This window comes from Rhinatrema bivittatum, chromosome 1 (assembly GCF_901001135.1).
Source record: "Rhinatrema bivittatum chromosome 1, aRhiBiv1.1, whole genome shotgun sequence".
NCBI classification, from domain to species: Eukaryota; Metazoa; Chordata; class Amphibia; order Gymnophiona; family Rhinatrematidae; genus Rhinatrema; species Rhinatrema bivittatum.
Window position 1 is genome coordinate 407,916,462 of NC_042615.1, and position 21,834 is coordinate 407,938,295.

Sequence of the window (21,834 nt, forward strand, 5' to 3'; positions counted from 1 at the left end):
AAAGATGGCTGGATAGCCACGTGGAGGTACGCGTCCGGGAGAACTAGCGAGGCCAGGTATTCGCCGGGCCGCACCGAGGCAATTTACTGAGCGAAAGATCTCCATTTTGAAGTGTGGGACGCGAAAGCACCTGTTCACCGCTTTCAGCTTCCAAAACTGTCTGGACGTGCCGTCTTACTGTGGAACGATGAAGCCAATCGAGTAACGGACCGTGCCCTGCTGCCGGACCGGAATAGGTGAAACGGCTCCCAGTCTTTCCATGCGCCCGAGGGTCCCTAGCACGGCCGCCCTGTACTCTGGATGTTTGCAGAGCGACACCAGGAACCTGTCCGATGGGATTCGCGCAACATCTAAGCATAACCGTGTCTTATCACGGCGCGGACCCAGAGATCCGACGTGACCTTGACCCATTCCTCGAAAGTAACGACAACCTCGCCCCGACGTTGGAAAATACGGCCTGGGGTGGAGGCGAGGAATGGGTCAACCTCATCTCAGTGCGAGGCCTTGGACCCCGCTCCCGACGGGGTTCCCCCCCTGTCTTCCGGATCTTTGCCCACAAAAGAACTACGACCACTGGACGACTGGTATGGGGAACCCGAAATCTCTGAGGACGCGACTCCCTGCTTCCACGAACAACAGGGCCTACTGGAAACGGCGGACCGGAACCTAGACCTGTCCGCAGGCAATTTAAAAACCCTGTTCTCCCCCAGGAAAAGCAGCAAATCATCCAATTCCTTACCGAACACCAGCTTTCCCTGAAACGGAAGCGAGCCAAGGTGAGCCGTGGAGGAGCCATCCGCCGCCCAGATATGAAGCCAAAAGAGACGACGCGCGGAGACAGCCACGACCAAGGACCTCGCAGAAGTCCGCAGGAGATCGTGGAGCGCATCTGCTCCATCTGCTCTCGCCGCGTCTAAGCGGTCCTCTTGTGAGGCTTCCTCTTCAGAAAACCCGCATTTGCCTGGCGGACCAGAATCAGACTCGAACTGGCTTTCATAGCAAAGTTAGTACAAATGGCGGCCCGGACTCCTAGAGCCGATACCTCAAAGATCTTCTGGAGTTGTACTTCCAGCTTCCGGTCCTGTATATTGCTGAGGGCCGTGGCTCCTGTGACAGGGATCGTCGACCGTATGGTGACCACCGAAACCGCAGCGTCCACCTTCGGGATCCTTAACAGCTGCAACGCCTCCTCCGCCAGAGGAGAAAGCGTGTCCATGGCCTTGGTCCCCTTCAGGCCTAACTCCGGTGTATTCCATTCCGTAAACAGGATATCCGGTGATGAAAAACGGCAGGGCCAGAGACCTAAAAGTGCTGGGCGACCCCCGGCGGAGCCTCGATCCCCAGCTCCCTGAGGATCGCTGGGATAAGCGTGGCCAGTTCCTCGCTGTGGAAGAGGCGGACCACTTTAGGATCAGTGCCTTCCACGGCTTGCACCACTTTGCCCACTCCGGGCGGGGTGGAACCGCCCCCTGGCATCTCCTCGGTCCCCCGCGGGGACTCCTCGTGGGAATCCACGTCATTAGAGGCGGAAGATCCACTATCCGTGTCCTGTGGGGCACCTCGCGGAACCCCCCTCGGGGATCGTCGCTCCTTGGAGGAATCACGTGGGAGGCCCAAAAGCCCCTGGACATTCTGCTGCTGAAGACACTGAACCACCTGTGAGCCCCCGAACCGACCTCCGACCTATACCTATGGCCCTGCATAAGGACCGTGCGCAGCAACAACGCGAAGTCATCAGAAAGAAAAAAAGAACCGGAGGCCGAAAATCCTCACTGGAACTAAACCTCCCCAGGGGGCGCTGCCGGGAAGCGCGGCGGGCAAGGCGCCATCTTCCACCTGCACCCGCGCGATTTAGAGGGCCGAATTCAAGATGGCCGACAGGGGCGCTGCCCCCCCTTCCCGGAGGTGTTCCCCCCCGCCGGAACCGGTCGCGGGGAAAGCGGGGGGCAAGGCGCCAACTTCCACCGGGACACGTGCGAGTTCGCGGGCCGAAATCAAGATGGCCGACACTCCGAGTCCCCCCCCCCCCCCGCCGGAATCGGTGGCAGGGAAAACGGGGTGGGGGGGGCAAGGCGCCCGCCGGAAACGGGCGCGGGGAAAACGGGGGGGGGGAGAGAGGAGAGGGGCAAGGCGCCATCTTCCACCGGCAGCCACGCCAGTTCACGGGCCGAAGCAAGATGGCCGACACTCCCACGCAAATCGGGAAGAGCTCCTCTGGCCCCCCCCCCCCCCCCCAATGCTGCTGCAAACGCGGCGGCGCACGAATCTCCCGGAGGCGAACCCCCCGACGCGGCCCGGACGGTCCTTCGCCCCCCCGGACCACAGGACGAGCAAAGCCCTCCCACGGGAGGCGCGTGCGCGCCGAGCCGCCTGCACGGCAGGCCGACCCGCGCGTCATGAGGATCAATCGCGGGAAGAAACAAACGGCAGGGAACCAAAAAACAAATTTAAACCATGCCCCCCCCAGCAAGCGGCCCCCCTCCCGTGAAACGAGACGGAGCTGCGAGGAATAGAGGGCCGGCAGGCAGAAAACCAAGAGCCACAAGGAACAGAAAAACCCGCAGGCAGAAAACCACAAACCTTTTTTTTTGTTTTACTTGCCGTTGTCCACAGTCCTGAAGCCCTGTTCCAGCGGGGGTGAGTGAACCGGGCTCCCCGGTGTCACCCCCGACGCTGCCACTAGACCAGCCGGGTCCTCGACCCTGGCAGCGGCCTCAACCGGGGGAGGGTAGTCCCCTCAGGACCTCTCAACCCCCCTGGGAGGCAGGGCACCCGGGACTCAAGAATTAAAAACAAAACCCAATTTGGAATAAACACAACTAGGCCTAACCAAAAACTAGCCCAAAATCAAAACCTGACCAACAACCAGAAACAAGCAGGCCAGGCAGGGCTGTGACTGGACCTGCACCATCTACTGGAGACAGAGTAAGACTGGGGGGCTGTGACTGGCACAGGGGCATATATGGCTCCGCCCACAAGTTTTAGTCTGTCTCCATCTACTGGTGCGGAGTCACAACCCAGGTGTCCTGGACTGATCCTGGTACGTACAGGGAACTTGACAATGCTTATGTTTTATCCTATTTTCTTCAGATGGATCCTTCTTCCTATTTTTGAAGGATGTTTTTTTTGGCTAAAATAGTCTCTTTCACCTCACCTTTTAACCATGACGGTAGTCGTTTTGCCTTCCTTCCAGCTTTCTTAATGTGTGGAATACATATGGACAGCACCTCTAGGATTGTATTTTTAAACAATGTCCATGCCTGTTGAACACTTTTAACCTTTGCAGTTTTTGTTTAACTATATTCCTCATTTTATCAAAGTTTCCCTTTTGAAAATTTAGTGTTAGAGCTGCAGATTTACTTATTGTCCCCCTCCCAGTTATTAGTTTAAATTTGATCATGTTATGATCACTGTTGCCAAGTGCTCCCACCACTGTTACCTCTCTCACCAAATCCTCTGTTCCACTAAGAATTAAATCTAAAATAGCTCCCTCTCTTGTTGGTTCCTGAACCAATTGCTCTATAAAGCAGTCATTTATTATATCCAGGAACTTTATGTCTCTAGGAAGTCCTGATGTTACATTTACCCAGTCAATATTGGAGTAATTGAAATCTCCCATTATTATTGCACTGCCAAATTGGTTAGCTTCCCTGATTTCTCTTAGCATTTCATCATCTGTCTGACCATTTTGTCCAGGTGGACGGTAGTATACTCCTATCACTATACACTTACTCAACACACATGGGATTTCTATCCATATAGATTCTACTGAACATTTAGTCTCTTGTATGATCTTTATGCTGTTGGACTCTGTACCCTCTCGGACATAAAGTGCCACACTTCCACCAAGTTGATCCTCCCTATCATGGCGATATAATTTGTACCCTGATATAGCACTGTCCCATTGGTTATCCTCCTTCCACCAAGTCTCTGTGATGCCAATAATATCAATCTCATCATTTGCTGCTATACAATCTAACTCTCCCATCTTACTTCTTAGACTTCTGGCATTGGCATACAGACATTTCAAAGTGTGTTTTTTGTTTGTATTAACCCGTTTTTCAGTTGTTAGGCATAATTCGGAAATCATTAGCTTCAGTGATTTTTTACACATAGGCACATGGACTATATTTGCTTTTAATGGAACCTCTCTGTTGGGATGCCCAAACTCTCCTGTTTCATTAGTATCTTTCAAGGATACATTTCTCTGAACCATGCACTGCTGAGTGACTGTCGGCTTTCCCCATTGTTCTAGTTTAAAAGCTGCTCTATCTCCTTTTTGAAAGTTAGTGCCAGCAGCTTGGTTCCACTCTGGTTAAGGTGGAGCCCATCCTTTCGGAAAAGTCTCCCGTTTCCCCAATGTTTTCCCCAGTTCCTTACAAAGCTGAATCCCTCTTCCCTGCACTATCATCTCATCCACGCATTGAAACTCTGGAGCTCTGCCTGCCTCTGGGGACCTGCACATGGAACAGGAAGCATTTTGGAGAATGCCACCCTGGAGGTTCTGGATTTCAGCTTCCTACCTAAAATCCTAAATTTGGCTTCCAGAACCTCTCTCCCACATTTTCCTATGTCGTTGGTGCCCACATGTACCACGACAGCCGGCTCCTCCCCAGCACTGTCTATAATCCTATCTATGTGATATGTGAGGTCTGCCACCTTCGCACCAGGCAGGCAAGTTACCAGGCAGTCCTCACATCCACCAGCCACCCTGCTATCTACATTTCTAATAATCAAATCACCAGCTATGATGGCTGGCCTAACCCTTCCCTCCTGGTCAGTAGCCCTGAGAGACTTGTCCTCAGTGCGAGAGGACAATGCATTACCTGGAGAGCAGGTCCTTCCTACAGGATCACTTCCTGCTACACCAGGGTGATGTTCTCCTACTGGGAGACCTTTCTGATCCAAGGTAGCACTGGGGCGGCCAGAGTGGATTTGAGACTTGGCTACTATGTCCCTGAAGGTCTCATCAATGTACCTCTCTGTCTGCCTCAGCTCCTCCAAGTCTGCTACTCTAGACTCCAGAGATCGGACTCGTTACCTGAGAGCCAGGAGCTCTTTGAACCATGTGCACACATACAATTGTTCATTGTAAGACATATGTTGTCATTGTTTACTACCTGTTGTAATGTAAACCGGAGTGATAAGTAATTCTGTTACCTGAACTTCGGTATAAAAAAAGTTATAAATAAAATAAATAATACAATGTCTCACCGGCGGGTAAAAAATCATACATGTGACACTCAATGCAAAAGACTGGAAAGCTCCCCTCTTGCTGCTGGACTGCTGTCTTCATCTTAGTTTTATTGAGTTTCTAGTTAAGTTTAGGATACTAAGGGAGTTGGAATGAGAGACCTGTGTTTCTTTGTCCTTCCAATAGCCTGTTTTTCTATCTGTCCATGCTCTCTTGGAGGGCTGTGTTTCTTTGTCCTTCCTATAGTCTGGTTTTCTATCTGTCTATGCTCTGTTGGAGGCATTTCTTTCTCTGTCTATGCTCTCTGGGAGGCCTGTGTTTCTTTGTCCTTCCTATAGTCTGTATTTCTATCTGTCTATGCTCTGTCGGAGGCCTTTCTCTCACTGTCTGTCCTCTCTGGGAGGAATGTATTTCTTTGACCTTGCTATAATCTGTTTATCTAACTGTCCATGCTCTCTGGGAGGCCTTTCTCTCTCTGATAATATTCTCTGGGAGTCCTTTTCGGGCCAAGCTTCACACCAGGGCCAAATAAAGAACTTCCAGGAAGCTTTACATAACTCAGTCCAGCAGCACTCCACAGCAGAAAGAGGAAAAAGGAGAGCCAGATTGCAGCATCACCCGGGCTAATGATCAATAAAAGCAGCTTCAGAGATCCACTCCTCGTTCTCCAGCTGGCTCATTTACAGTACCTCATGTGAATGTGGCCATCGCGACCCAGCAGCAGTTCCTGCAAGTTTCTCCTCACGTTTCCCCCAGGCACACATGCAGGTCCTCCGACCCTCCGACTGATGTTCCCGGGCCTCCGTTGTCAAAGCGCTGCTAGATCACATCGGGCCAGCTACCAAACGAGCGGACTGTGCGCCATGGCCGCCATTTTGGCCGCGCCGCGGAAGCTCCAACCTCCACTAAAATCTGCCGGCATCCAGCGCTCAAGGGTTTGAAAAAAGGACAGCCTCGGGGTCCCCTCGACTACCCCGTATTCCCAAAGCAAAGGCTGCTCAAATCGCCGCGTTTCCGATGGCCATCGGGGAGGGAAAATCCGCGAGGGACCGCGGAGCTCAAGTCACCTCTGTCGGTCTCGGTGACATCATCACCGGAAGTCTCAATATTTAATTTCTTAATGGCATTTCTTAAGAACACCGTATCGCTTTCAGGTCAACTATGACATCTGTAAACTGCACGTACCATCTGCTCTTCAGTGGGCCCGCAGGGTCCTCAGGTATTCCGGCTCATCGTTCCGGATCCTGCGTGCCCGCTTCTTCAATGCCTCAATCTGGTGGTTATACAATAGGAAAAAGGAAACAGAAGTTGAAGTGCCACTTTTTTATATAGAGGCAAAAAAAAATTCAGATCAAACAAGTCTAACAAGTGAAGTTGGAAGTGTCATTTCTACATTTGTCATCCCCGTCCCATTACAAAACTAGTACTCAAATACTTCCAACAAGTCAAGTCCCAGTTGTCCTGTTGTGGTGCACAGCTGTACAAAGCAACCACCCAAATAAATGTTAATTGCTTGGTTCTAACAAGTCAAGTGTCAGTTTCCCTACTGTCATACCCAGCAATACAAAGCAAACCCACAAATGTATGATGTTTTACTTGCAGTTTTCCGTGTGTTACAACATAACAAGAAACAGAGGCCTATGAACTTACCTCCCTCTGAAACGAAGCTTGGGCGTTGAATTGGGCCATGAGCGCCCGCCAGGCCTCATCGGACCTGTCCTGGTCCCGTGGGCGCCCAGGGCTAAAGAAAAGGTGCTCCATATCGTCCGCCACTAGCACAGCCAGAAGCCTAATGTCCCCATCGGAGAAATTGGGCATTCTGCCCCTCAGCATTATGACAACCTTTAGCAAAATGGACATCCGGGCGTGGCATTGCACGTGCGAGCACCGTGCCACCTGCTTCCTGCCCCTTTGCTTCGCCATGTTCCTAAAGCGGAACTTTACAGACGCTGAAGTGTTTGGTTCGCCATGTTCCCCCAGCGGAACTCATGAGACGCTCAGGCCTTGACTTGGGCGTTCCTTTGGTTCCGCCATGGGAATATCGCTACAAACTGTTCAGGCGCCCAAGCCTAGAATTGGGCGTGCGTTTTGTTCGCCATGTTCCCCCAGTGGAACTCATGAGACGCTCAGGCCTTGACTTAGGCGTCCCTTTGCTTCCATCATGGGAATATCGCTACAAACTGTTCAGGCGCCCAAGCCTAGAATTGGGCGTGCGTTTGGTTCGCCATGTTCCCCCAGCGGAACTCATGAGCACGCTCAGCCTTGACTTAGGCATCCCTTTGCTTCTGCCGTAGGAATATCGCTACAAACTGTTCAGGCGCCCAAGCCTAGAACTGGGCATACGTTTGGTTCGCCATGTTCCTACACGGGAACATTTCAGGCATTCAGGGCTGAATATGGACCTTCCCGCCATTTTTGCCACCTTTTTCGGACCTGGAGTTTCCAATTGGTCCAAACTGGAGTTTCCAATTGGTTTTGGAACTGTGGTTTCCAAATGGTCAGCACAGCATCATAATCCCACCATGAACGTGTATATAGGTCGCTTCTCGGAATGGAAAAGTCCCTTTCAAATTCGTTTGGACTAGGACACACTGTGTACAACTGTTTCGTGGGATATCTATCGGGAGATCGTCAAGGCTTTCAGCAGGTAAGCATAAACAATGCACACTTCTTTTTTTTCCCAAAAATTAGGCGTCCCTTGTGTTGATCCGTGTGCCTTTGCAACTATTTTCTGTGCGCTTATGCTTGGGCGCACAAGGAGGAAGCCTAGAATACGGCGTCCCTTGTATAGCCCCGTGTGCCCATGCTACTCTGTTCTATGCACGTAGGCTTCGGCGCTCATGGAGGAACCCTAGAATCCAGCGTCCCTTTTGTAGCTCCGTGTGCCTGTGCTACTCTTTTCTATACGCTTAGACTTGTGCGTTCATGCATGAAGAGTACAGTTTGGCTTACCTTTGGTTCCGTGCTGGCCATGGACGTTGGAAAGTTAAAATGGCCGACGAACAAGGACGTTCCCGCCTTTTTCTCGCTATCCTCCAAGGCCTCGGTATCCATGGTAGAAGCTCTGTTGTTCATTTGTTTGCAATATTTTGATCGCCTCTTCTTTCTGGTAGTAGTTATTTTGTTTGATTTTCATGGTGGGTGTTTGCTGTATGCGTGCCACTCCTCTTGGCAGAGATTTCGAGGTTTATAATTTACAGCCCCTGTATATGCTAGCCTCTTCTTTGCATTTATTGTGTTTTTGATGTTTGTTATTTCAATGTAACCTGGATATGTTTCCCTGTTATTTTCATTCATTCTGTTTCTGATGTTTGAAACTTGCAGTGCCTGTATATGTAACCCTTTTATTTGCATTTTTACTGTTTTAGATGTTTGGTATTTAACTGTTACCTGTTTATATCACCCATGTCTGTGCCTTTTTTCTATTTTGGATGTTTCGGTTTAGACTCTTGACTGCATGCTCTCCATTGCGCCCTGTACCTTTGTCAGTTGCTACAGTTTTCATCAGTCATTAACCCATGTTCCCCTTGTTGTTTTCTCCGATTCAGGCAACGATGCCTGGGAAACATAGCATTGCACAGGTGGAGGTGGAGCCCGGCAACCAGTTATGGAATGCTCTTCTGGCTCTTGCTCCATGCTATACAGATTTGATCTCCATCGTGCTGTCCATTAATCACGTGCTCTTTATTACCCTTCAGGTGTAACCATGCCAGGAAAGTGCGCTATCGCAGAGGTAGAGGAGCATGCCATCCAGCTGGAACTAGGGGAAGGCACAAGTTCTAGCCAGCTGTCCAGAAAGCGAACCCGTAACGCTCGCTTTATGGATGAAGAGAAAGAAGTTTTGTGCCGTGCCGTCTGCGAAAAACATAACGTTCTCTTCAAGTCGAAGATCTCGTGTTCCAGCAGGAAAAAGATTTGGGAAAAGATTGCCCAGGATGTGAGCTCCCTTTCGGTGACGCCCAGGGATGTTAAACAGGTGCAGCACCGGTGGAGGGACACCCAAAAAGAGGTGAAAGAAAAGCCGCTAAAATCGACGCCTCTGCAAAGAGAACTGGTGGAGGGCCACCATGCAACATCGTACTGACACCTGTGGAGGAGATGGTTCTCCGAACTATCAGGACGGAGGTCGTGGTGGGCGTGCAGACACAGTACGGCGCCGACTCAGCAGCATGTGGAGGTATGCATATAGCTAAATCTGGTTGCCGTAGCATGTTAACTGTATGGGTCACGATCGGTCAACCAATGTGTGATCGCTCTTTTTCCTAGGTTTTAACTTTTTCATACTGTAATGTAAATTTGCATCATTGATTGCCCTACCGTCACCAAACTTGTGGCAATACAATCTGATAGCATTTAGCAAATATGTCACGTCTCTCCTGTTAGAATTCTTGTTCGATAACATATATATTAAAATTTAGTTTGACAACGGTACTGCTATAAATTCCAATGAACTCTTCCCAGCTTATGGAATGACAGCGACCTCTTTCTATATCTTTATCCACAGAAACAGCCAGACCCCTGAATTCATCTTTCCAATGTCGAGCACAGACTTCCCTAGCCAACAGATGTCAACAGAGGACATGGTAACACTGGATCTGTATGATGTCTCTCTCAGCCAAGCACCTGAAGTTCCCCTGGACCGCCAGGATTCAGCACCCCCGCAAACATTTCTAGACTCAGAACCATCCCAGCTACTGGTTGACGCTCCACTGATCGCAGAAACTGCGCCAGTGGTGCCGGACCTAGAGCTGTCACTTTTTGGCAACGATGGCCTGAGCGAGCAATTTCTGAGTGGAATAACCTCGCATCAGGATCGCCATAATGAGCAATTCCTCCAGGAAGTGCGGTTGCTGAGAGCCGACATCAACGCTGGGATGGCCACTCAAGCAAATGGTATTAGAGAGTGTATGGCGGAAATGATAGCTGTTCAGAGAGAAAGTATGGCTGCTCAAGAAAATACTATACGAGAAAGTGTGGCAGCATTGATCAGCGCATTCCGAGAAGTGGCCTCAACTTTTTGTTCTATTGACCATTCATAAAAGGTTCAATAAAAGTTATATTTTTTTTGCAAATTTGCCTACGTTTCCTTTTATGTCACATCCATCATTGCATATGTTAAAAAAGGGTTAAGTTATCAAAGTTACTACTACTAGCAAATTCTTATAGGTTTACGCAAGGGGATAGGATGGGCATGGCAAGGAAACAGACCATGCAGTAGGTGGGAATAAGAGCTTCCTTGTTACTGCGGTTGGCATGGGGACATGCCATGTTCATAAGGTCTATGCCACCCCATCCCCTGGGCCTGGTTTGAAGGCGCAGACAGCGGGGGAAGGGCAGGGGGTGGTGGTGAAATCCTTTGTGCTGGAGGGATGCTCCACATGCAAGAGCATAAAAGACAGGTAATGTTGTATACAATGGTTAGACACACATTATTTATGTTACAGTTCACGAACTGTTAATGGAACCTTAAAACACATTTGTTTTGCTGGGAAAAGCTTTCATATTCAGACAAGGAAAAATAGATGTAGGTAGAATGCTTGTAAACTTTATCTCAATGTAACGCATTAAGTGATATTTATTCAACCATAGACAACCATGGCCTATTGTTAATATTTCGGTGGCTAGAAAAGGCATAGATGACCATACAAGAGGAAAGATTTTATCAGGTTTCAAGGGGTTGACGAATTTTTAACATGCTTACATTTTTACATTCCCTACCTCAACAAATAACATTTCACAAAATATGTATAAGAAAGAAAATCATTGTGAATTGTGAAAGGTTTGATGGAGGGGCCATCTTCGTGTTATATGTTCTGTTTTGAGGGATTAATTTTTCGATTGGTCCATCTCGGATTCTGAAACAAAAAGAAAAAAAAAGACAAGAGTACCTAAATAGAACGTACAGGTATGCTAATGATTTATATCAACAATTAAGCACAGCGATGAACTACAATGAATGCGCCACATCATCATGGGGCGCTGAAGACAGGAGTGGTACAGTAAGGAAACAAAATGTATGACATTTAACTTACAAGAGAAATAACTTTCGATGATCCTTCGTCGCACTTCATGACCCCGTGCAGTGTTGTCTGCTTCAGTTGCCAGCTCCACTGGCGGATCTGGTGGCAAGTTTTCGTCTACATCTGACAAATGTGTAGCATGCAGCAGGCAACAATTATGCTCACCACCTTTTTTACACTGTACTGCAGAGCCCCCCCTGAGCGATCCAGATATCAGAAACGCCCCTTCAGAACTCCAAAAGTGCCCTCAATCACGTTTCTGGTGCTGCCATGAGCCTCGTTGTAGTGTTTTTCGGCGGCTGTGCGTGGGGACTGGAGTGGAGTTAACAACCAGGGCTTACAGCCGTGGCCGCCATCACCTATAGGATCAATAATCCGAAATGCATCAAAAACAACTTCGCAGCGCAAAACACCATTAACATTGAATGACATCATAAACATTACTGTATTCCGATCATCCTGAGCATCTGGAGACCTGAACACATGACAGACAGAATCACAGGAAGTAGCCATTGTCACTTATCAAGCAGCCAACCTTCACCGTACTTTCCTTCTGGGAATTGGGTCCCCAGAGCTGAATGTGTGAGAATGTAGGCGTCATGGCAGCTCCCAGGAAACTTCGCTACAACATTTAGAATCCGAAGGCGTGCATCGCAAACCACTTGTACATTCATGGAATGGAAGTGCTTGCGATTCCGGAACGCACTCTCTTCTTCTGACCTGGGAGTAAAAGCAATATGAGTGCAGTCGATAGCACCCAACACGTTAGGCATCCCCGCAATAGCATTGAATCCGCTGCGGATCTGTTGCAGTTCAGCTAGATCCATAGGATAGACGATGTACTTCCTCATCCGCTTCATCATGGCCTTCAACACCTGTGACAGATGCCGCAAAACGCATGCCTGCGTCATACCAGCAATTACACTCACCGGGTTTTGAAAACTTCTGGTACCCAAAAAATTTAAGGCGCAGAGAAGTTTATTCAATCCTGGCACAGCATGGTGTCGATTGGCCTGGGGGTCTAGGTCCCTACGCAGATCTTCATAGAGGGACAAGATTGTCCGGAGACACGGACACCATTCTTTACGGGCGCCCATCTCTCCGGCGTCCGTAGAGGCGTCCGTGTTTCCGCCTTTACGGGCGCCTATCTTTACAGGCACCCATCTCTCCGGCGTCCTTAGAGGAGTCCGGAGACACGGACGCCTATCTTTTCGGGCGCCCATATCTCCGGCATCCGTAGAGGCGTCCAGAATCACGAACGTCTATCTTTATGGGTGCCCATCTCTCCAGCGTCCATAGAGACTTCCGGAGACACGGACGCCGTTCTTTACGGGTGCCCATTTCTCCAGCATCTGTAGAGGCGTCCAGAGACACGGACACCATTCTTTACGGGCGCCCATCTCTCCGGCATCAGTAGAGGCATCCGTGTCTCTGCCTTTACGGGCACCTATCTTTACAGGCGCCCATCTCTCTGGCGTCCATAGAGAAGTCCGGAAACACGGACGCCTATCTTTTTGGGCGTCCATCTCTCCGGCATCCGTAGAGGCGTCCAGAGACACGAACGTCTATCTTTACGGGCGCCCATCTCTCCAGCGTCCTTAGAGACTTCCGGAAACACGGATGCCATTCTTTACGGGCGCCCATCTCTCCGGCGTCCGTAGAGGCGTCTCTGTCTATGCCGTTACGGATGTCTATCTCTACGGGCGCCCATCTCTCCGGCGTCCATAGAGGCGTCCGGAGACACGGACGCTGTTCTTAACGGGCGCAGATCTCTACGTCCATGTCGGGAGCCTCAGAAGCCCATAGATGGATGGATGGATGGTACAGCTAAACCGAAACATATCACATACCTCCTCCAAGTCTTGCTGCTGGGTTCTCCAGTCGGATGGGTTCTCCTTGCTGCGGGCCCCCCCCTGTTCACCTCTCCAATCTGCTGAGCATTTCCAGCGTTTCTCAGTAGAGCATTTCTCATTCTCCTTCTTCTCAACCGAATGAAAAACAGCGCCAGAGCAATAATATACATGTTGTCCATGGCACTGTCCGGTACGAAGCTGACTGAACACCACACTAACGCCAGGGTAAGGGTATGCGGTACATTAGCAGGTTAAAGACGCGGCAAAATAGCTGGTTAAAAAGGTAATAATTGGGGCACACATTACAGTATCGGAGGGAATAGTTAATCTGATCATTAACATATCATATACATGCCGCGGACGGAAAGAGATACGCGTCGATTTCAGTAAGCAGTAAGGACGCGTAAAACTGGATACCGTATCGCGGGTTAGGCATACACACCCAAATTGTGCGTACAAAGCGGGTTAGAAACAGGGAAACCTCGGCCGCGCTTTACTGTATCGGCCTGAGAGATGGTAGCTTTGAAATGGGTGCGCAGGTGCACTTATACGCATGTGTGTCAGTGTGCATCCAGATTTGCAGCAGTTTTATAACATGCACACACATACACATGCATGTTATAAAATAGTCTAGTTGCATGTATATGTGCGCCTACTTTTAAACTTGTGCGCACCCAGCAGCGTAAATCAGCTTATAGACATGAAAGTGAGAGTATTTTATAACAGAAGTGTATCCAGCCAAGGACCAGTTTCACCAGTTCATCCACCAGTTTGCCCATTGTTCATCTAGGTCCTCCAAATCCCCATGGTTCTTTAGCCTGCACTCTTCCCAGTTACCCAAGACCACTCAAATACATCACAGATGCCTGGAAATTTTTTTTTAGACTTACACCTTATCCTTATTAGAAGTAAATTTACACGGCACAGAACCTGGATGCATATCCAGGTGTGTAGCTATTTGGGCATACATCTCTTGGCCACTAAACAAAACACCCATTCCACACCCACATCCTGACCCTTTTTTTTGTCTGATGGGAGATATTTCTGTGCGCACATCTGGCCAACTTATAAAATTCGGTGGACGCACACAAGTGCTAGGTGCGCACTCATCTCCCGATTTCGGTGTGTGCCCAACTTTGAAAATTTACGTTTCAATATATAAATGCTGATAGCTCTGATAGCTCTCAACACTTGTGAATTAATTCACTGCACTCCTTTGCTGATTGGCCCGTCACTGACAAGTGAAGAGCCAATCCCCATTCACAAATCAGTTATTTACTCTTTCAGATAATACAAGGACTAGGGGGCACTCCATGAAGTTAGCCAGTAGCACATTTAAAACAAATTGTAGAAAATTCTTTTTCAATCAATGGACAATTAAACTCTGGAATTCATTGCCAGAGAATGTGGTTAAGGCAGTTATTGTAGTTGAGTTTAAAAAAGATTTGGAAAACTTCGTAGTGGAAAAGTCCACAAACTGCTATTATTCAATATTTATTTATTTTTAATTTTTACATACCGATGTTCCTGTATAGAATACATATCGCACCGGTTTACATAGAACTGAACTGTTGCCCCAGGAGGCGGATACATGGAACAAGGTTGATACGAACTAAGGTTGATAAGAACTTACAGTGAACAAATGGGACGCAATTAAAACATGAATGCTAACATGATTGGTACAATTAAAACATATTTAGAATAGCCACTGCTTGTTGCTGGCATTAGTAGCATGGTTCTATTTAATGTTTTGGTTCTTGCCAACTACTTCTAACTTGGAGTGGCCACTGTTGGAAATAGGATACTGGGCTTGATGGACCCTTGGTTTGACCCAGTATGGCATATCAAATGTTCTTTTGAAAATCAGTTCTGAATGGGGATTACCCACTTCTGAATGGAGATTGTCCCTTCGCTGTCAGTGAATGGCCAGTCAGTGAAGCAGTCCAGCAAATAAATTAATATATAAGTGCTGGGAGCTGTCAGAACTATCAGCACTCATGTATTAAATGAGTGGGAGGAGGTAAAGCGCCTGTAATTCTCAACCTATGCACTGAGGATCTTTTGGAGTGGAGATTTAAAAAAAATATTATTTTGAAAGTACAGGAGACGGTGGGATCAATCCTGCTTGCCCCAACAATTTTAAAAGAGATTTAGGGGGCAAATGGTGGCTCAACTTAATCAACAAATTGTAAAATGAAATTCAGGGGATGGGAGAGAACTCCACTTGACCTATTAATTTAAAATATAGATTTAGAAGGCAGAGGGTGCAGAATGGGCTGTGCTAAATTTTAAATATTTCTTGTGGGACAGAAGAAGGGGATCAGCTGTAGATTGGTTGCTAATTGTTTTTTCTTTCAATATTCAGGAAGTCGATGAGCAACAAAGTTACCTAGATAACTTTATCCAAGTAATTTTAGCCAAGTATATCTAGTAGGAATATACTGGCTAAAGTTAACCTGTTAACTTTAACTGGTTAATTTGCCACTTGCCAGCATATTGAACATGAACCTATTAGTGCTTTTGAGAATGAGTCTTAGCACCCTACTTAAATTCAATCCATGGAAGAATTTCATTTTTCAATAGGTCAAGCTTCTGTATTTCCAACTTAAGCCAATGTTTGTATGATTTGATTTCAGGTTTCTCCATGAAATGAAAGTTCTCAGCTTGGTAGCCATATAATAACTGTAGATACTGGGAAGGAAATGTCCACCTAACTGCTTAAGAAGTTGAAATATGTCCAAATTAATTCTGTCATCTTTGAATTTCCACATTATTTGTGTAATAGTTTAGTCCTGCAAATAATATTGTAATTTGAGAGTATACAAAACAAGCACAAATGTCTTAGCAACCAAACAATTTTAACCATATATTTATATATACATATATATATATATATATATATGTGTGTGTGTGTGTGTGTATATCCAATGTGACATATTTTATGCCACTTACCTATTTATTTTTTAAATTGTTCCACAGTGTCTCAAACCGATGTGAAATGACAAATATTCAAAATACTTAGGGGTCAGTTTTCAAAATGTTCTCCTCAAAATGGAGCCTGAGGTCTGTCAGCACCATTTTGAATAATGGTACCAGTGCAGTAGAAGCAAATGGGGATCACTCTTGACTCACAATGGGCCTGGAGGCTCACTGGGGTGAGGGTAGGGAAGAATTCCAGGCTGGCAGGAGATGGGTGAGTATATTAAAGGGAAGACATTTTTGGATGTTCAGGTTGGAAGGATAGGTTATTCTGAGGGGGAAAGGGGTTACTGGGTGGATTACTGTGCTTCAGAGGTCTTTGCTGGGTATGGGGGAGGGGGAGGGCAGAGGATGCTTATGCCAGAGCCTAGCCATCCCTGGGGTGATCAGTTCTGAGCATTGACATGATCTGTTGTTAACCTTCACTTAGCAACATTAACATGACTTCTGCAACTTTGTTAATGTCAGTGAATTCATTAGCACACTTTTGCATATTAATGAATTAATTTGCATTTTAGCATGGGAATGTAGATGCTGAAATGTATTTATTAAACCAAATTAGTATTTTAATGTGTGTAAACAAATGTGCTAGCACAACAATTTTGTAAATAGGTCTATAAGTTAAAGAAATTCTAATCAAGAAAATACTCAATATTGAATGTAGTGAGCAAGCATTTCATTCACCAGCTTCCACAAAAAAAACTAGAAAATGCTATGTCTAGTAGATCTTATGATTGTCCTTACCTAGGCTCTCTTTTTCTCCAACACTCTTATCGTACTTATCCTGGAGTTCTTGTATTTGCTCTTCTACATCTTTTAATTTCTTTTGCTTATCTTGAAGATTAGACATAGTAGCATCAAGTTCAATCTAGTAAATTAAAATATATAATATGTATTTAAATGTCCAATATAAAGAGCACTCTATTTTTATTTAATTTAAAGTACAGTGCACATTTAAAAAATCTTTGATTTAATGCCATTGTAAATTAGGGCTGCATATTCAAATCTGTAAGGGTTGTGAACCCGGACCACGGGGGTCCGCGGTCGGCTCCCCAACTCACCTCCTGCTCTTCCCAGCTGGTCGCGGCATCCTCCGTCCTGCTCCAGGCCATGGTTAGGCCTTCCCGCAGCGCTCCCTCCATGAGGGAGACGCCGCCAATCCTTCGCTGCAGACTCCGCCCCTTAGGCATGCGTGTGCGCAGGAGCTCCAGATTTAAAGGGGACGTGGCAGGAAACCTCGGCCCAGCCCCGAGGGTGACGTCAGATGCTCTAGGGTATTTAAATCCAGCTCAGAGCACAGCTCCTTGCCTTGGCAACAGGTCGACTCCTGCGAGTTACTAGTTGCTGTTCCTGCCCTGACATCCAGCTTGTTCCTAATTCCTGCTCCATTCCAGCTTGTTCCTGATTCCTGCTCCATCCCAGCTTGTTCCTGATTCCTTCTCCATTCCAACTTATTCCTGCTCCATTCCACCTTGTTCCTGGTTCCTGCTCCGTTCCAACTTGTTCCTGATTCCTGCTTTGGCTTGACTCCCAGGCTCCTGACTTCAGCTTGTCTGCTGCCCGTCCTGATCTCTGGCTTGTCTCTGGTCTCTGCTGTCTGCTGCCTGCCTCAACTTCTAGTCCGCACCTCGTCTTGCTCCTCTGCTGCCTGCCACGACCTTTGGACTGACCTCGTCTTCTCTGCTTTTCCGCCTGCCTTGACTCGGACCATCCAACAGATTCCTCTTCACCAGGAGACCTCCGCCTAAGTCCTGCCGAACCTGGCACCCAAGGGCTCAACCTGCGGGGAACGAGGGTTGGTATAGGTGAAGGTCCTGTCTGGTCTCCTGGTCCTGGTCTGCCTCCCGGCTACAAATTCCACTGTGGGCCTTCCTTCAGCAGATCTACTACACACTCTAGCCGGCTCAAGGGTCCACATCCGTAACAGTAAGACAATAATAACACTAAATTTAGATATATGAATCCCTACTCAACTGCTATCACCATCAATATTTTCAGTGTTGAAATTATCTCTAATTTCCAGTTTCCACTATCCCTAAACAAATTATCCCTGCCACTTGTCTACATAATAATTCCTTTGCGGCACTTCATGAGGTAGAGTTAATGTCTTAGAGATTACATTTAACCTGTTAGGTTCTTACTAATATAGGACCTGTCTAGAATAAGGCATGGCTTTATATTTTCCATTTTATAGTGCACCCCTTCCACCATAAGCCATTCTGATTCTACCTCATTGCAGAAATATAATCCTCACACATTTTTTAAATTCTCATTGGTTCTGACCCCAAACTTACTAAAATCTCTGTATCATCTGTATAAAAAAATGGGACAAACTCAAGAGTGAACCAGCAGCCCCAACTGAGATAGATAGATATTAAAAAGCACTGTGGATAGAGAGAACCCCAATGGATCCAATGCCACTTTCTAGAGTGAAGAACATTCCCCTTTGAATTACACCATCTGTTTCCTGTCTTTTAAAAAAATAAGATAACCATTTTAAAACCTTATCTTTTAACCCTAGTTCTATACAGCGAGACAATAACCTCAAATGATCTACCAAATTGAATGCACTAGACAGTTCTAATAAGATAAGTTGAACTGACGACCCTCTGCCTAAGTACTGCAGCACCGTTTCTGACACATCAATTATAACCGTTTCTGTGCTGCACTCTCTCCTAATTCCCACTTGGGATATATCTTAATTTCCCATTATCTTCCAAAAAATCTGTCATCTATTTCAGCACCACTCTCTCAATCACATTCATAGCAAAAGGAAGATTTGCTACTGTCCTGTAATTACTACAACTCTGAGTATGGGAGAAATCACCACTTATTTTACTATCATAGGAACCCTTCCTTCTGACAAGGATGAATTCATTAAATTCCAAAGCCCCTTCAATACTATCTCAGGGAGTCTTAGAATAAGCCAGGCAAGACATAGATCCAATAAAAGATTATATTTCTTAATTCTAAAGATAGTGGAAGAAAACTCCACAAATGAAACAGTCTCAAAACCTGTTAACTAAAAGACATCAAAGGTATGGGAGCAATTAAGAGTTGGGGAAGACTAGCATTTGCAGAATTTATTCCTATCATAAGGCCATCAGAAGAGGAAAGAGGGCCATCTTACAAACATTGGTATGGAGCACGCATTAGCATTGGTTTTAAGGAGGTCAGTTAGTACTAGTTTGGAAGCCCTATCTTTCACTCAAAGCAGCAGCAGAAAGAAAGCTAGACAAAAGGGGATGGTGATGCTAACATGAAAAAGGCTATGGGGCCGATTTTAAATTTTGCGCGCGAGGGGTACATTTGTGTACGCTACCCGGCGCGCACAAATGTACACCCGATTTTATAACATGTGCGCACTGCTGGGGTCGGCGCCGAGCCCTAGGGGAGGCCCAATGGCTTATCCTGTTCCCTCCAAGGCCGCTCTGAAATCGGAGCGGCCTTGGAGGGAACTTTTTTTTTTGGTCCCCCCCACCTTTCCCTCCCTTTGGCAGGCGTAACTTGCATGCGCCAGCTCGCTAGGCCCCGATACGGGCTGCTGTGTTGGGGCACTCGGCCACGCCCCCGGACCGTCACCACGCCCCCGGACATGCCCCGGACCACGCCCCAGCCCCCGGACCGCCCATTTTCCGAAGCCCCGGGACATACGCATGTCCTGAGGCTTGCTCGCGCCGCCGAGCCTATGCAAAATTGGCTTGGCGTGCACAGGGGTAGGTTTTTGGGGATTACGCACGTTTCTTACGCCCATAACCTTTTGAAAATCTACCCCTGTGAGTGGATTAGTTTAATTTAGTTTATTTGACTTAATATACCACCATATAATCATAAACTTTAACAAGTAAAACAATTTAAAATATATAAATCAAATAAATAAACAGATTATAAAAATATTAGAATACAACAGATCAAAGAAACCAATCATTTTTTAAAATAAAAGTAACTAAAAACAGATAATAATAAACAAATTTATCTGTTGTTTTGTGCACTTGCTGCACCTGGCATCTCATAGAGAAAAGCAGGAAAATAGAGGGATGATTTTATTAGAGCACGTTGTGTGTGAAGCAGCTCTGTAAGAAGCAGGAAGCAGTATGGACACCTTTGCACTGGCTAATTCATGATATAGGCACCAAATGATGTTGCAGAAATTAAAGGAGCAACAGACTTATTTCTGGAAACCAAGATAAGAATGGATTGTCCCTGGGACATCATCATCGGCTACACAAGATACAAATGGTATGAATTTTGCAGTGCTTTGAGGATGCCACAGAGGGTAGCAGTTCCACAAGAGCCACCCAGGGCAAGAAGGAGAAGTTAAAGGATTCCTGGTACCAGAAGTATTGCTGTTTGTAGACTCCTTGTAAGTGCAAGATAGTAAGTATTCAGTTGGATATTTACATGTTTGTAACACTGTGTGACCCATGAGGAAAAGTGAGATTTACAACAGACTAATTTACTGGAAGGGGATGTTGGTGGCTAGGGTACAGAAGCAGGAGCATCAGACACAGAGAGGCAGTGGGCATGAGGTGTAGGAAAGGGTGGGCACCTCACATTGTACTGTCTACTTTAAGAGCAGCCTGTAAACTACCACTTCCTCTTTCACCTTTATCCACCACTCCCATGCCCATCAGAAAATGGTCTCTTCTGACTCAGGCTATAGTTACAGCAGTTGGCAGCAGAAATACAACCCCCCCCCCACACACACACACACATACAGACACACATACACAAGCACAGGAATTTCCAGCATAAATTTTAGTCACATGCTATCTCACAGAGCCCATCAGTAATTGGCTTTCTTTAAAAGGGCTCAGTTATTTGTTTTTCATTTGTTTTCTGTAATTATTTTATTAATGTTATGATATACCCTGCTTTCAGCTTTGGATTTATATGGGTTATAAATTTCTCAGCATATTAGTTAAACCTTACTTTCTCCATCCTACCATTTCTCTCTGCAGTTCCGAGGGGGGGTGGGAGAGGAAATCCTTCTCGGCCCAGGTGATGGAGTGTTTCTCCTTAAGTATGTGTATATGACTTGGGTATTGTCTGTTCCTTAGGGACAGACAGACTGGGCACAGACTGGGTGTTCAAATAAAATTTACTGATTATTTCCAAAACATCAATCATAGTTCAGTATACTTTCCCCAAATGAAACTATACATTAGAACTATTTACATAGTCTCTAGGGATGTGCATTCATTTTCAACGAATGTGGTATCTGCAATGAATAGGTCCCTGTTCCTTTGATTCATGGGACCGTGAAACGAATGGAGATCCCCCACGAATGAAACATATCATATTAGTATCATTCATTTGGTTCATAGTGTTTTCTTAGCAGCGTTTTGAAATAGGAGAATGTCATGTGGGAGTATCCATAGCAACCAGCCCTTTCCTGAGAATCATAAGTGACCTCAGACAGCCCTGTCATAGAGTGGGTTGGACAGGTTGTCAAGGAGACCAGAATGCCCACATATCAGAGCAAAGCATTTTTCTAATTCAGCCAATCGCTGCTCTGTGACGCTGTTCCTGCTGTATGTTCTATGTTGAGCCAGTATACCACAGTGCACTTTCTTCTTCGGTTCTATCTGCAAAGGTTATTTGCTGTTTGAGCTCTTTCAGAGTGCCTCAAATCTTTATTAAATTGCTATTGCTCGAATTTGCTATTGCTGAAAAAGATATTTGTTCTTTATTCAATTGCTATTGCTACAATTTGCTATTGCTGAAAAATATATTTCTTCTTTTTTGCCGCTGTGCCTGCCAGGCAGCCAGGCTTTTTTTACTGCAC

The 21,834-nt window shown here is 46.6% G+C and overlaps 1 protein-coding gene across 1 annotated transcript in view; it reads right to left on the bottom strand.

Annotated features, from left to right (window-relative positions):
• The window catches only part of DNAH6 (dynein axonemal heavy chain 6), a 3,261,518-nt gene that overhangs the window by 1,145,840 nt on the left and 2,093,844 nt on the right, over positions 1-21,834 (bottom strand). The window contains 1 exon segment of the mRNA XM_029602297.1: positions 16,791-16,914. Coding sequence (XP_029458157.1) covers positions 16,791-16,914 — 124 coding nt within the window.